This window comes from Colius striatus, chromosome 1 (assembly GCF_028858725.1).
Source record: "Colius striatus isolate bColStr4 chromosome 1, bColStr4.1.hap1, whole genome shotgun sequence".
NCBI classification, from domain to species: domain Eukaryota; kingdom Metazoa; phylum Chordata; class Aves; order Coliiformes; family Coliidae; genus Colius; species Colius striatus.
In genome coordinates this window covers 182,890,805-182,907,044 of record NC_084759.1, presented here as the reverse complement: position 1 = coordinate 182,907,044, position 16,240 = coordinate 182,890,805, and the positions used below count along the sequence as shown (strand labels likewise).

The 16,240-nt window shown below is 41.6% G+C and overlaps 1 protein-coding gene across 2 annotated transcripts in view; it reads right to left on the bottom strand.

The window, feature by feature from the left end:
• Window positions 1-7,723, bottom strand: part of CPED1 (cadherin like and PC-esterase domain containing 1) — a 143,052-nt gene extending 135,329 nt beyond the window's left edge. Inside the window, exons 1-2 of one of the 2 annotated variants that reach the window (XM_062017855.1) lie at window positions 7,016-7,723; window positions 6,083-6,550 (exon numbers count right to left, since the gene is read on the bottom strand). In XM_062017855.1, coding sequence (XP_061873839.1) covers window positions 6,083-6,334 — 252 coding nt within the window. In that variant the 5' untranslated portion in view covers window positions 6,335-6,550; window positions 7,016-7,723. The remainder of the gene's footprint in view (window positions 1-6,082; window positions 6,551-7,015) is intronic. The other variant, XM_062017846.1, reaches the window with a different exon arrangement.
• Between the last annotated feature and the right edge of the window lie 8,517 nt (window positions 7,724-16,240).

Genomic DNA, 16,240 nt, shown 5'->3' with positions numbered 1-16,240 from the left:
CTACCCAGTTCAGATGGCATTAGTCCCTGTGTTGATTACAGGCAGCGACTCTTGAGCCAAGCTAGCCAAGACTTTCAGAGCTTTGTCCAATAGCTTCAGATAACTTGACTACTGCTTACTTTCAGCCTGCTGCTCTCTGCAGGTACTGGGCTGCTGCAAAAGAGCACTATGAGCCACTATGCAAACCAAAAGGCCTTTGCATGAAAGGGAGTGCAACAGAAATACCATGAAAGGGAACCGACCTTATATAAACAACACCAGCACTACTAGCAATATTCACAGACCATTTAGCCTGCAAAGGAAGTATGGATGTACCTTTCCTGTAAAACACCACCTACCGCAACAACATTACAAAAAAATCCAGGAGTGGGACTCCTAGAAACTACTACATTCACACTAAAGAGCATTAATAAGAAGAGTGATAATAAAAACTTCACATGTGGTTCTAATGCCCCAAGTTGTTCATTTACAAGACTATGCAGACCTTTATTAATTCCCCATGTGAGCATTAAATTCTTTTTCATGTTTGCATAAAAGTTTATAGAAACAGTAAGTGGCTCATACTACCATTACATTTGAAGTGCACATAGTTCCTGCATCAAGAAGTAACAGAGAAGTTAATTTCCTGTTTCACTTTCTGGAGGATATTTAAATGTGTTGGCTTTATGTTCTGTAAGATTTCTTAATCAGAAAGGACTGGATTGTAGAATGAAATGGTTGGAATGCAATTCTGCTTCCAATTGTTTGCTGAATAAATACAGAACAAGCGACTAGATTATTTGCACTTCTTTGATGGCTGGTTTCTGATGACCTCATAAATCCAAGAGCAAAACTGGAGTTATTTGCATAGTCATCACCAGTGCTCAGAGCTGGAAGTACCGAGCTATTTTATCAAAATGCCTTTGCTTTATGATTTCATGTAGGTCAGAGTACCAACTGCCTTGTCTTGAGAACAGACAATGAGCAATCCTACCATCTTATCAAAACAGCCACTTTTGAGGAAAGGGCTCCAATCAAGTGCAGGAGTGAGCCCATTTCCCATTTGCTGCTGCTGAATCCTTCTCAAAGTTCCCTTCCTGCAAAGAGTCTCCACCCTGCCCGTCTTTCCTGACTGTGACCACAATAGCCTTGCCCTTTATCACCAAAATATCTCTAGTTATCTATGCAGTAAGAATAGCGGTTTCCTCAGTGCCTTTTGCATTTTACACTGAAAACGCACACATACACAAAAAAATGTCCTGCTTTCCTGGGGTGCAATGTGACCGTGGTATCACTCCAAGGAAACCAGTTGCTGATACCATACCATTGGTCGATTGCTTTCTATTAACAGAGGTTTCATATTAGCAAAGTTCTTTGTTCTTTTGTGAGGACAAAAGGGTTTTTACCCCTCTATTGTATTCTATAAAATAAATATCCTTTTTAAGATTAAATTTACTTTAAAAAGTTATCAAATCTTATTATGCATAATGCAATCTTTCTATCCAGAGTTCTCACCACACTCCATTTCCATGTAATAGCAAAAACCACCCCTTCTCATTTTATGCCACAGTTTGATTTTTTTCACATATTTACATTTCAAAAGTTACCACAAGCTTTGTCTTCTTTTCTTTCCATTTCCATTCCCATCTCCCTTTGTCTTCCCCTGCACAAATCCAGCCCACTCTGTGCACAACCTCTTCTATGCCTTCTGAGGATACTATTACTTTGCCATACTCTGCTGCCCACATCTGCCTCCTCTCCCCATGCCTTTGTCTGTGATGCTCCTCTCCTGCCCACTTTATTCCCTGCTTATTCTGACTGAAACAAGTATATTCCATCCAAAAAATCAATAGGAAAAAAACCCAGAAATATGCCTTTCGAGGGTAAAGTTAATCAGATTTGTTTTAAATGCCTGCATGAAGACATGATGAATTTTACATTGGAGGCAGTTATTTCCATTGACTATGAAGTCCAGCTTTCTGACTGACAAGACAGCATGGAGCACTCAAGTAAAGAGAGGATAATTACACTCTGGATGTCCCGAGGTCTAGGAACAATTTGTCAGCTTTTCAGTAATTTTGCTCGTAATGTTCAAATATAGGTACCTAGGCCTGCCCTGGAACCTGTGCAAGATGTTCAACTGGATCTTCCCCCAGATCTTGGTTAGGACTAAACCATAAGGTTTCTCTTGGTTTTTTTTTTTTTTTTTTTCCCTTTTTTCTACATAGTATCTGTCAGATATGGTCACATCAGACTGTCATTATCTTGCATCTTTCATACTACTCACTCCCAGTAAGTGATATTCTATCCTACTTGTTCAGAATGAAACCATAAAAAAACCTTTTCTCATTCTCCTGTTTGCTCCCCTTGGAGATAGATCTTTTACACCCAACGTAAGTGAGAAGTCCAGGGCCTTGAAAGTGAAGACAGCTTTTTTCACCACACCTGCTATATTTCATTTACTAAAATGCCAGCCTCACCCACTCATTAAATTCTCATATAATCAGCTGCATGTCATGTTTGATTTATTTTTCTTAGCTGGCCTTAAATGGCCAGAGACTGTGAAGCAAGGCTCTTACGAGTATCCATGAAATAACTTCCTTCAAGATTCATCTTAAAATATAAAAACTATTCTTTTTCATACATTAGCCATGGTTAGAGAGCTGGGATGCTAAAATTGTGCCTGCCACATGAGCAGTACTCTCACTGGTTCCTCCCAGCAACAGAACTACTACATCTACCTGGGTGAAACACTCTGTCATGCAGAGACACCTAAGCTGGTTCTGGCTGAATTAATTCAGACAGTGGAAATACGGCCTAACCAGCTAATTAGCTCTTCTCAGAACTGACTGGGGAGCACAGCTCCATTGCTTAAGATGAGAGTAATGACATTTGGCAGGTAATAAAGGTATTTCTGGCACAATACCATGCCAGACAAACCTGCACACAGGGGTTATATGGGCTGCTTTTGTTCATACGTATTTCGGTTTTGATGCAGCAACTCATCTCCTCACTACACATATTTGCAAATATTTTGTCATGCAGAAGGTAAGCATGCCTGGCTCAATGTGAAGACAGCCTGCTGCTGGATGTGATACCTCCCTCATGCCTTTCATGTTGGAGATTCAGAAAGAAGCTTCCTATTTTCTGGGCTACAGGTATTAAGATTTAATTTTATACTAGAAAACGTTGAACTTCATATGAAAATCAGGCTAGGAGACCAGCTCTCCAGCAGCTTTTAAAACTCCTCTAATGTGGGATATCTGAGAGAGACTTACTATAAGCTCTGTTGAGTTTTCCAGGCTATGAATGAAATCTGCATTTTTGCAATTAAGAAAAGGCAGCTTGCACTATGTGTCTGACAGTAACAGCTCCACCCTGAGGCATCTTGGATGTAGTTAAAGACACATTTACAGATAAAATTGGCCATTTCCAGCCCCATGCTTTTTCCACATTTTCCTGAACTTTCTCTTCCAAAATGAGATGAATTTTGAGATCAGAGATGCATTGGCAAAGCTGTGCTTTCCCTCGGATCTCTCCCTCCACTTCCCCCAATGGCTCATAAAAGGTGCCAGCTTGTTTTTTTTTTATCGTTTGAGGCACATAGTGCTATGCATACTCTGAATGGAGAAATTATCAGACTTTGGAAGGGGATTTTGCTCATGCAATAACAATCATAACCAAGTTCTCACAGCAGGCTCAACACAATACTGTTTGTTTCTCTGAAGGAAGCAAGAATTAAACCTGCCCCTTAGTCAGGAGAGATTCTGCAGTGTGACAGAAGCTATGTCTCAGAAACACTGGGTGTTATTTAAAGATTATTATCTCCAGAGGGGTCTTCTTTTTCTTAAATTTATTCATTAACTTCGATTTCATAAGGCATGTTGCAGTGTTTGCTTTAAGTCACTGTTTAACTGCACAGTGGATTCTTTTTAATAAATCTGCTTGCTGAACTAAGCATGCATGCATATAGAATGCATGTTTGTCTAATTAATTAAAAATGTGAATAATATGGACTGTATTTGAAAGTCTTTTTCCACATTCATACACAAAGATTTAATGCTTTAATGAAAACTATTTTTCCCAAACTAGTTACTTTGGATGGGCACGTGACTGTAAACTAAAACAGTGTAAAGCTTCAACCGTGACATCTGTCTGAGATGTTACTGGATACCCAATAAAATCAAGCAAGATAACAGTTCAGCTATCTGCGTAAGCAGTGGGTGAAAACACACAGTTCAAGAACACGCTTTCAAAGCAAAGTAGAAGAGATTTTGGAAATGTTTGTCTTTTCTATTCCCTAAGATTATTATTCAGCCCACACAACCAGCAGAGTACTCTCTGGAAACAGTGAACACTACAGAGTAACATGTCCAACATGTGCAAGGCATTTTGTTCATCATACTCTAGAGGCAACTTTCAAGACAAACAGGGAGACAGTTATGGGTGGTCTTCAGAACTTGAAGAGGAATGTGTTAGAGAAGCACAGCCATGGAAAACACACCTATAAGGGTTAACATACACATTTACATCTGTCCTATAGGTTCAGCATGTGTGTGTGATAGTCACATCCAACCATGTATGCTGCAGGGCAGTAAGTACAGCCTGTTGTAAAAACATAATCCAATGCCAATCTGCATTTTTCTCAGTCGGTTTGGGAAAGAAGAAATTACAGAGATTTTCAGCCAAAGAACATACTAGCAAAACTTTGCCACCATTTCACCAGTTTTTACAGACTTCAGGTAACCCAAGGTGAGGTAGGAAATGTTCTTTGCCATTGCAATAGCAATAACTGAAAAAGAATGGACTGGAAGTGTTAAAAGCTGTAACACACAGTGACCTGCATCTGTCAGCTGTGCTAATTTCCCTTTAAATTGTAGTTTTTCATGTCCCACTGTTGAACCAATCCAAATCCAGGTACCTAGTGCACTAAAAGATGGTTAAAATATAAAATTATGACAAATGAACACAGAGTAGATTTCTGCAACTCATAAGATAAATCTCTCCAACCTTCACAAGAAAAAAACCCCACATTCTTTAAGGCTTAAGGTTAAAGACTTCATGCTAAAATTATTTCACATATCTGTTTTTGATTGTTGCAGAAGATGCACTTTACAACTGTTCCCCTAAAATCAATATTGCTGACCTTTTAGCCTGTGAAGCCTGTCTAATCAAAGAAGCAGCTTTCTGACCTTTTTTTTTTTCTTAGATTTGAAGTGCTTTATGTGGATGCTGTCCATAATCTGTGGAGTCAAAGATTAATGCTTATAGTCCTGATACAGCTGTATATAAAATGCCAGCTTATTGGTAATTTTACAGTGAGCTGTCTGTTGCACTATTAGGAGCCTTCTGTAGGACTGAAGAAAACCTGAAACATTTGTGCTAGTGCTGATCACAGATTCCAGGGTAAAAATAACTACCTTGGTCTGGATCATTTAACAAACCACATTTTCCAACTAAAATAACAGTGTCTACATTTGTTAGGTTTTAAGACCCGTTCTAGGAACCCTATACAAAATAAACATGAGGTCAGGTAACCTAAGGACAAAGTAAAATTTGTGGGACAAAGAATTCAAAGTAAATAGTGTGATTGAAAAGTGTAAAAAGTGTTTTGTTTTTTATTTCTCAAATGCAGTTAAACTCAGCTTCTCAGCAGGATCCCAGTAAAGTTCAAAACTGACCAGCAGATAACTTGAACACAGGGCAGCTGCAGTCCTGGTGCTAATTAACAGCCTCAGTCACTTTCATGAAACCCCGCTGGCTCCTGATTTACGTGCCTGTACTGTAAAGCCTCTGAACCAATTCCTAAAGCCAAAATAAAACATGGTCTGTGCAGTAAAGTGAAATCTCCCTGGAGTTGCAGAGCAATGCCATGTTTCAGTTGAAGATTTCAGGATTCCTGTGTTAGTAATACCACATTGAGGGGCTGGTAGCAGAGACGTGCTTGCACATATGCCGCTGTCATTAGATCACCCATTTGTTTGTATACAGATCTCAGACTTCCAAGCCTAGGATAATTTTAGCTGGACTCAGATGATCCTGCCAGAATCACTATCCCTCACTTTGCTAATTATTGCTCAGCACTCTGCTACAGCTGACTTACCTTTTTCACTGTTTTTGAATTGCTGCCAGAGAGGAAGCAGTGAGTGTTGCTTGGGGAGACCTCCTTGTATCTTCCTTGCTGTGGTTTAGTCAGTTTGCTGGGTGCAATCCCATTAATGACTGCCGAAAGGACACTGCTGGTCATGAGAGGAGTCAGAGTCTGGCAGAACAGACAGATGGCCACCACTAAGGCCAGAAGAAAGGGACGAGGGCGAGAAAGCCTGCGGCACCTGGGGACTTGCCCACAAACCATGGCCTCTCCGCCGTCCTCACTTCACCCTTTGCCACATTGCAGATACAGTCCAAGTAGCCATGTCTTATCAGGGTAGAAAAACTCAAAGACACGCTTTACCCAAAACTAGCAAGAGTTTTCCTCATTTCTGCAGCTGTGAGCTTTCCTGGCAAGAAGTCAGAGGTTCCAGAGGAGCAGAGGCTTGAGAGGTACCCTCCCATAGGGATAAGGAACAACCTGTGGAAAAAACACAAGTGAGGAGTAGCAAATAGGAATGTGCCTCCCCTGCGAGGAGCCACAGCAACCTCTTCCACACCATGCTCTCAGGGGGACAGACTTGCTGGCAGACAGGTGAGCAGCAGAAATCTTCAGCCTCTTTGCAGGAGAATGTATTCAGCCAGACATTAGTATCCAAGAAAGCAAGAGGTTAAAGCTTAGCATGTCCTGTCCACAGATGAAAAAAGTAAGAGAGTATACCAACTTTGTGAACAATCGTTCACTGTTTTTTTTCTCTTACATTCTCAATTCCCACTTTGTTTTTACAGTTTCCTTCATTCCAGTCCTTTTAAATTGCCTCCTTCCTGTCAGCACGCACAGCTTTCTGTCTAAAAGTGATCATTTATCTGGAAACTGACAGACTATGAAGATTTTTGTTTGCATTTGTTTTGTCCAGATTGCAAGTTCAAAGTTAGATTTACTTACTCAGTTCTTATCCTGTTAGAAGTTTTCCGTTCTCCTCTAATGGGCTGCTGATTAAAACCACTTGGAACAACCCTGGCTCATGATCCCAGCTCGTCTCACACACTCAGAAGGCAGGCACACGCACATACACACTCCATCTGAAGCCAGTTGGACCACAGATTTCATATAAATAAAGGCTGGACTGCTCAGAGGGTGGAGCTAAAGTAGCTCCGCTCCAAGCAGGCACAGGGTTTGGAGACGCAGCCTGAGATCTGGATGGGGAACAAGAGGTGTCCTTGCTCATGCTGCATGCCTCGAAGCCACCATCACTGCAATTTTTAGAAAGCTGCTGTTACAGCAGTCGGTCTAATTGAAACAATATTAATATCTTGCAGGCAGTAGAAGTCTGAGCAGCACCTGTGATACTTTAATCCAGATTAACAAAAATGTAGTAAAAGGAAGCAGATTTACTTGAACATGAGACTCACAGATAAAGCAGTTGTCAGTAATTTTCCATAGTAGATATCTCATAGCAGTGTATAAATAAAACTCCTTACTGATGTCAAAGAGGGAAAGAAAGGAGGGCGGACAAAAATACTCCAATGAATGCACTTAGTAGCTAAGCCACTGAAGGTCTTAGTTACTACTTCCCCCTGCTGACATAGGACAGGACTGAGACAGATGGGAACAGTTGAGGAACTAACTTTATAAACATTAACTTCTCATATAATCAAGTGCTTTTAGCTAAAAATATTTGTATACAAGTTATCTATTTTATTTTGCACCCATAGTTATTTTTGAAAAGAGCTCTTCCTACACTGACTCATGTGTAAGAAAAGAGCGCTGTTACCATAACTTTGAGCCAATCTACACAGTTCAACAGCAGCATTAACAAGTTAGAGGCCTAAATACAGCAACGGAGAGTAGAGTAGGTATTTGTTTGAAGTGATGGTGTTTATTCAGCTTTCAAATCCTTTTTTTCGTCTCCATACTAAAACCATCAATTTGCACCTATAGAAAAATGCCATGGAAGTGATTCAACACATCAGATGACACATGCACTCTATTTTTCTTTTCTGACCAGGGCTGCAGTTGTCTTAATCAGACCCTGGGTTATCCCGAGCAGGAAAGGAGTAGGAAACTTGTCTGTACCCTCTCATGGTAGATGCTTGCCATCTACACTTCTCATCTCTGCTCTCTGGGGACACTCTGCCTCCTTCCCAGCACTCCAGCTCACATCCTCACAGGCAGTCGGTGCTGCAAGGCCTCTGGCAAGCACACAGGCCTTGGTAGCCCACCTCAGAAAACCATGGGCTCCCTGCAGCTGGCTTTGGGATAGATCTGTGTTATACAGTGTCAAGGGGATGATGATAAACAGAAGGGAGTGGCAGATACACCAGAAGACTGGGCTGCCATTCAGTGAGACCTGGACAGGCTGGAGAGTTGGGTGAAGAGAAATCTAATGAAATTCAACAAGTGCAAGTGTAGAGTCTTGCATCTGGGAAAGAATAACCCCATGTACCAGTACAGGCTGGGGAATGAACTCTTAGAAGTGTAGAGGAAAGGGACCTGGGGTTCCTGGGAGACAGCAGGATGACCATGAGCCAGCAATGTGCCCTCATGGCCAAGAAGGCCAATGGCAGACTGGGGTGTGTTATCAGGGGTGTGATGAGTATGTCGAAGATATTCCCCTCCTCCTCTCCTCTGCCCTTTTGAGATCGCATCTGGAATATTGTGTCCAGTTCTGGGCCCCTCAGTTCAAGAAGGACAGGGAGCTGCTGGAGAGAGTTCAGTGCACGGCCACAAAGATGATGGAGTGGAGCATCTCCCTTATGATGAAAGGCTGAGGGAGCTGGGGCTCTTCAGCTTGGAGGACACTGAAGAGTGACCTCACTAATGTTTACAAACACATAATGGGCAGGTGTCAGGAAGGTGGAGCCAGGCTGTTCTCAATGATGTCCAATGATACAAGCTGGAATGTAAGATGTTACAAAGAAATACAGTGAACAATTTCTTCACCGTGAGGGTGATGGAGCACTGGAACAGGCTGCCCAGATGGGTTGTTGAGTCTTCTTCTCTGGAGACATTCAAATCCCACCTGGATGAGTTTCTGTGTGACCTACTCTAGGTAGTGCTACTCTGGCAGGGGGATTGGACTGGATGATCTTTCAAGGTCACTTCCGACACTTAAGATTATGTGAAGGGGGTACCCAGGGAGCCAATATGTTCAAAAAAGGACTGCAGAGATGCTACAGCCAGCCTGGGAGCCACGATAACCCCCGTTAGCAGAGGAAGAGAGCAGAGTGGAGTTGTTTTATTGTTTTAAGAGATTGTCCTGTGGTTTTTGGCATGCCCTGATTTCTGGGCCCACAATCACCAGTTGTGTGGGTGGCATTTGCATAGTTGCCAACTTCTCCCATATCCTTAGTGAGGGGACTTTAGTCAGAGCTTTACATGCTATTGCTAAAGGACTTTATGAAGTTTATAGATACTTGGATTAATGGTTGCTTCATGATCACACCCCCTTGCTAGTCACACACTAGAACAAAGTGATCTTTTCTGTCTTGACTCCCTGTTCCTTCAGTTACCTTCAGCACAGCAATTAACCGTGCTCTTCCTCCAGCACATCATTTTCCCCTTTCAATCTCATAAATGGGATCTCTATCCTCACATCTTCCCCAGTGTCTTAGAGCCAAATCATCCTTCTTGCAGCCCCAAGATCACTCATGGGCACCAAGTCTTCAGGACAAGCTGACAACATTTACTCATTTACTGTAACATGAATAGCACTGCAAAATCAGAGATGAAGAGATATCAGCAGAGGGCAGGCCTCATATATACCCCTGGGGATCAGACTTCTGTTCATTTGTTTTTCCCAGATGTTCCAAGGAGTGAACTGGCTTTCCCCCTATGTTTGGTAGTTTATTTTCATGACAATAGCATGCAATGCACATTTCTTAAGCTGTAAATACTTTTCTAAATTACGGCTAGAGTGCAATGAACATGATTCCTGTCATCTTTTGCATCAGGATTCCACCACATCTCTGGGCTTACGTGTCTGCTGACTTATTTAGTCACATTCTGATGCTTCAGAAATTAAGCCTAGACTACTGCAAATGGGGACAAATTTCCTTGGTATTAGCTAGTAACAAAAAGGATATAAGTGATTAAGAGTTAGGCCTGGGTTCCAAACTCATGAGTCTTCAGTGCAAAATGTTCAAGTCACAGCAGGACACAGTATCTGTAAGATAAAAAGTATTCAGCTACGTATTTACACTTGCAGGTATACTTAGATATTTCTGAAATCTTAGCAGAAAGCTGCAAATCTCCTCTGTGTGACATACAAATCTAGACCTTTTCCTTCCAGTGGCTGCTCCCTCTGCATGTCTTAAGGGGCCTCTGGCCTGCTTACCTTTCCCTGCTCTTTCCACTCACTCAGGGCTGCTTTCCTGAATAGTTCCTACAGCAGCCAGCTGCTGCCCTGCTCTGCGTGATGCAAGGTCCTGCGTGGATTGCCACTGCCAAATTCAACCAGCCATGTCTGTCAGGAGTGATCTCCAGTGCTTGCAGCCAGAATCCCACTTCCATCTGTATAATTTGGAATAGACTGTAGGTATTTAAAGACACTCTGACACAGAAAAGGTGAGAGGAAAGTCACAAGACTTGCTAAAAATATCCAGGCACTAGGATTTGAAGGGACTTAGCCAAAATGCCATGCAGGCATGTAATGTGCACCATTCATCATCTCACTAGGGTTTTTAGCAGTCCAGCTCGCAGTCACACAGCTTCCACTTCACACAGGTCTCTGTGTTTGTCCGGCGGTGAAAGGTAGTGACCACTGAAAAATGATTCCCACTGTCTAAGTAGTGACCTAGACATATATTTGCCAAGAGACAACCAAGAGGAAAACATTAGGCCCAAAAAGTTAGCAGAAATTTAAGGCCAGCTGAATAGATCAATTTTATGCATGCTTAACTTCAGTCAGAAATCTAACATGAATCATTCTGCTAATCTGGATAAAGTTAAATCCAGACATAAGTGCTTGTAAGATCAGGACTTGATATAATAAAACCCATTTTGCATCCATAATTTCACTAGATCGAGGCTGTCAAGAAGAAAATATGTTTAAAAACCTATTCACAATTGCTCTTCTCTAGAGCAAGTTTCAAGTTACAAAGTACAGCATCCTGGACCATTCCAGTGATAAATGGGCTCACATGAAAAATAAGCTCAAAGAGATCATTTCTAAATGAACTGATAGCCAAGTCCTTGTAATCATGTCTGTCATCTTCACAGTGCAAACCTATATGCAATTTTCATTGTTTATGGTCAACTCTTTAATTTCTTTTATAATTTCTAGCACACTAAAAACTATGCCAAGGGCCATAAATTCCCACTGACTTCAAATATTGGATAAAAGCTTTATGAACAATAGGCTTTATAGCACTGTAAATACTCAAGCAAAACATCTAGTTAAACTGTGCTGGGGAAAGCCTGCTCAGCCGCACTCTCCACAGTTTTTCACTTCACCCCGAATCCGATCCAGATTGCCATTAGATTCACAGTATCTTCAGTCCTGTGTGTGGTCCCATTTTAAGCAGTGAATGGGGAAGACTGGCACAGAGTGAAGAAAATAGGAGAAATATATTTCATTACTGCTCTGCACATTGGGAAGTTTGATACTACTAAAGTTTAAATGAATCACAGCACAGTAAAACCCCAGACTCTATCCCCTTTTCCCATTCATACAACACTGTAAGCCTTAATGCTATTGTGATTTTGTTCCACAGAGCATTCCAGAGAACAAAGGTTCATGTCTTAATCCCACTTTGGCTCAGGTCTCTGATCTTGGCTCACCATGAAGACAGGCCAGCAGTGAAGACTCTGTGAATCCCTGGAAAGCAAACCAGTCCATGTTGATGGGAGAACACTTTTAGGGGAGACTCCCCTTTTGTTTTTACTTCTCATTGTTGTTCAATTTATTTAATGTAAGAGGCCATAAACAATGTGGACTACTTAAGCAGTGTGTATACTGCCCTTACCATAGGATTTACAGTTCATATATATGCATAGTCAATGCATAGTACATTTTATATCCTCACTCTGTAAATTATATCAGTGTTAAGAGCTATGATTGCTGGATGTTTTGCCCTAGGAAAGATGCTGTTAGGCCTGCCGTTCCAGAGGCAGATCAGCCAGTCAAGTAATTCCTATTTCTAGTAATGGAAATGGTAAGATCTTGCTTGCTCCTCTCTCCTCCCCTTTAACATCTCCTCCTGCTCTTTCACTTTTTCTTCCTACCTTGCACATTAGACTCTTTCATGGGAAAAAACTGCATGGCTGGGTTGGTGTTCTGCCAGGTGAGCCAGAGGAATCTACTGAGAGGTTCAACACGCCCTAGTGCTGGTACAAGGGTTGGTACAAGTTGAACAGAAGGAGAACACGTGTGAGAATGTAAACAGAAGGGAACGGGACCTTTTAGGCAGTGGTAAAGCTTGACATCCAGCACACTGAACCTACCCTAGCTTCCCTAAAGTTTTAGGTAGGATCTGGGCCAACTGAGTTATTTGTCTGGAGGCGTCTCTTTGTATCTCAGACATGTTCATTACTATCATATGGCAGAAGGGTGACAGTGAAACATGAGAATCTATTTATATCTGTTAATAACATGGACAGTTGCTTCACATGAGGGTAAAGAAAAGTAACTAAAGACCAAAATCTGACAAAGATACCGGTTCTTGTTTAAAAGGAAAATTTGCATATCAGGAGGAAGAAATAGATCAGTAAATATTCTGCTTTTTCCTATCTAGTTATTCACTGACTCTTGACAGAATTGCCTTGCAGCAGCTATTCTGAGATTACACAGATGGATTTTGTAGCCCATTCAGCTTCTCAGATTCATTGGTTACTGCTGAGAGCTGAAAACGATCTGTGATAATCAAAAAATGCCATATAGGCTGCAAGAACATGGGCATTTATCTTCGAGTACACAGAAATTGAACAAAGTTAAGTAATTCATGACCTCTGACAGCATTTGTGTAACTACATATTTGTCATAGTCCACATCTCTTCTCTATCATCTTCATACCTCAGGTGAGAAGTTCTGAACTTTCATTCTTTGATCTTCCTCTTTCTTCCTACAAACTGTTTCTAATGACAGCTCTGTCTTCTCTGAAAATTATCTTCTTTTAATATAATGAATAATCTCTTCTTTTGGGTGATTTAGACCATTTTTATTGCCTTTTTCCAGCACAAGAAGCTCGGAGGGAGCATGGCCAGGACAGCTGATATGAAGTAGCCACAGGGCTACTCCATACCATAGGATGTCATGCCCAGTATATAAACTGGGGGCAGCTGGTAAGGAAGAGTGGATCACTGCTTGGACATCAGTAACTGCATTGTGCAGCACTTGGAGTTGGGTTATTTCTCCCTTTTTTATTTATCTCTTTTTTGTTATATTCCTTTTCATGACAATTATTTTCTATTTTATGATTATTGTTATTATTACATTTTATTTCCTTTTAGTTAGTAAAGTGTTCTTATATCAACCCACAGCTTTTACTTTATTTTTTCCAATTCTCCTCCCCATCCCACTGGTAGGGAGGAGTGAGTAAGCAGCTGCATGGCACTCAGTTGCTGGCTGGGGTTAAACCATGACACTGTTTCAAATAAACCAGCTTTTAGAAGAGGAAAGAGAAAAATACAGCTAGGCTCTTAATTCCATAAATACTCGTCTTAAACTTCACCCCCTAAATTTCTTACACCATGTTTTCTTCTGTTCCATTACCTTTGTCTGCCTTTCTTCCTTCTCACTGCTCCCATGATCAGGAATATCTTCTCTCTCGTCAGCAGAGCAGTTGCTCTGCAGACCACTCACTGACTTTTGAATGACTCTCTCAGTGTCTCCCAGGTTCAGCAGTCCCCTGATGTTCTTTGGCAGCAGGGAAACAGATGGGTCTCCTGCAAACATGAAAACACTGTTCAATGTTACCTCTGTTGTATGCATGTACGTGGGGGCAATACTCTCAGGTACCTATACCTGCCTTCTACATGTTGCCCTCTGTTGCCCTCTACATGATGAAGGTGTGTGCTGCTGCAGATAGTGTGCCTGTCACAACTGGAAAACAAGCTCTGTTATTTTCGCCCAGGTTTTCTAGATGCCAATCATTTCTGGCATTTTGGTAATTAAATTTTGGTTAGCTCACATATAGTAAATGTCCATGCAAACGTTCAACTTCAAACCCATCATCGCCTCCACTGACATCAGTAGATGAGTTCACATGTGGGTGTTCTGGGCGTAAGGGAACAAGTAGTTGATTTTTTTCCTATCAAAAGGCTTTGTGCTGATGGATATTCAAGAGAGTTTGTTAGAAAGGAGTTTTAAGACAACTATATCACAAAGAAATGTAGACTAATTACTCACCTGTGCCTCCCAAGCACCCATACACTTAACCAGCCCCATCAGAACCAGCCATTAATATATATACTAGAATGTGTAGCAGTTTAATCCAGTTTATTGCATTCTCGTGTTGCTGCCAGAACATACAATAAGCCAGTACAGAGATTGTGCTCGTATAAGAGAAATCATTGTACAAGCAAATAGAGTATGTGGAGATGCAAGACGTGATCTTTTTGTTCTTATGGTCAAGCAGAAAAAGATAACACTATATTTCTGTACTTATCCATCTGACTATACAGCTTCTCCCATGAGTCCCGCTGCTGCAGCATGATTGCTGCAGAACAAGATAACAGCAGCCACTGTGGCAAAGAAGTTACTTTAGAAATATCCTTATGTACATTGTATCTTTTAAGCACTGACTTTTGACAGCCTACTCCACTTCTAAAAGCAAAGCTGAAAATCAAATTTAATCATTTTTACAGCTAACAAAAACAAGATGGCCAGAATAAAGAGAGTGAAGGAAGGCCACACAGGAAGTCCCTATTGCAGCTGCCATGAAGTGTGACAAGTTCTTTGTGTCCAGCTCCACGCAGAATCCTTACACTGCCTCTCAGCTCTGTTGGGCCACACAGCTTGCTCAGAACAGGCCTGAGGGCTATTGCAGAAGGCTGGGAGGAAGCTGCCTGACTTCATGCTGAACCGCAGAGATAGGGGTACGAGGAAGCTGAGCATCCTACCGTCAGTGGGTGATCCTAACTGTTTCAGTTAAACAGGTCATGTGTAAAAGCAGCGCTCCAGGCAAGGGGCTGTTAAAAAAGCAAAGTTAAAGGAAGATATTTCTCAGGACTCAGAGATCTGAAATGTTTTTTGACATCATTTTCTTACACTTCACACCTAACTGGAATTGTCCAGAGAGGCTGAAAATTTTTGTTCATTATCTGACAACTGGGTTGTTGGGGGTTGTCTCTTTTGAGGGTTGTTATATTTTTTTGATATATTTTTAAGCCAGTGCCTAAGAAACATTCTACTCTGGATTAAAATTATTAACACATAATTTTAATTTTTGAGGGTAATTTAAAAACAACTCCTTGCTCAATGTGCCCTCGTGGCAAAGAAGGCCAATGGCATCCTGGGATGCATCAAGAAGAGTGTGTCCAGCAGGTCAAGGGAGGCTCTTCTCCCCCTCTACTCTGCCCTGGTGAAGCCTCATCTGGAGTCCTGTGTCCAGTTCTGGGCTCCTCAGCTCAAGAGGGACAGGGAAGTGCTGGAGAGAGTCCAATGCAGGGCCACTAAAATGATCAGGGGACTGGAACATCTTTCATATGAGGAAAGGCTGCTGGAACTGGGGCTGTTTAGTCTGGAGGAGATTGAGGGGAGATCTTATTAAAATTTATAAATATCTAAAGGGTGGGTATCAGGAGGTTGGGACATCCCTCTTTTCTATAGTAGCTATCAATAGGACAAGGGGTAATAGGATGAAACTGGAACACAAAAAGTTCCTCTTAAATATAAGAAAAAACAATTTCACTGTGAGGGTGATGGAGCAGTGGCACAGGCTGCCCAGAGGGGTTGTGGAGTCTCCTTCCTTGGAGGTCTTCAAGACCTGCCTGGACATGTTCCTATGCGACCTGGTCTAGGTGAACCTGCTTCTGCAGGTTGATGATCTCTAAAGGTCCCTTCCAACCCCTACCATTCTATGATTCTATGATTCCTCAGTTCCTTGGACATTCCAAGTGTATTTAGGCTATCAGGAAAGTCCCTGGGAAATATATGGTACACCCTCCTAAATTAAAATAAGGAGCTGGTCAGTACTAGTGACCGTAGAACCATTCCAGACCTAAGGAACA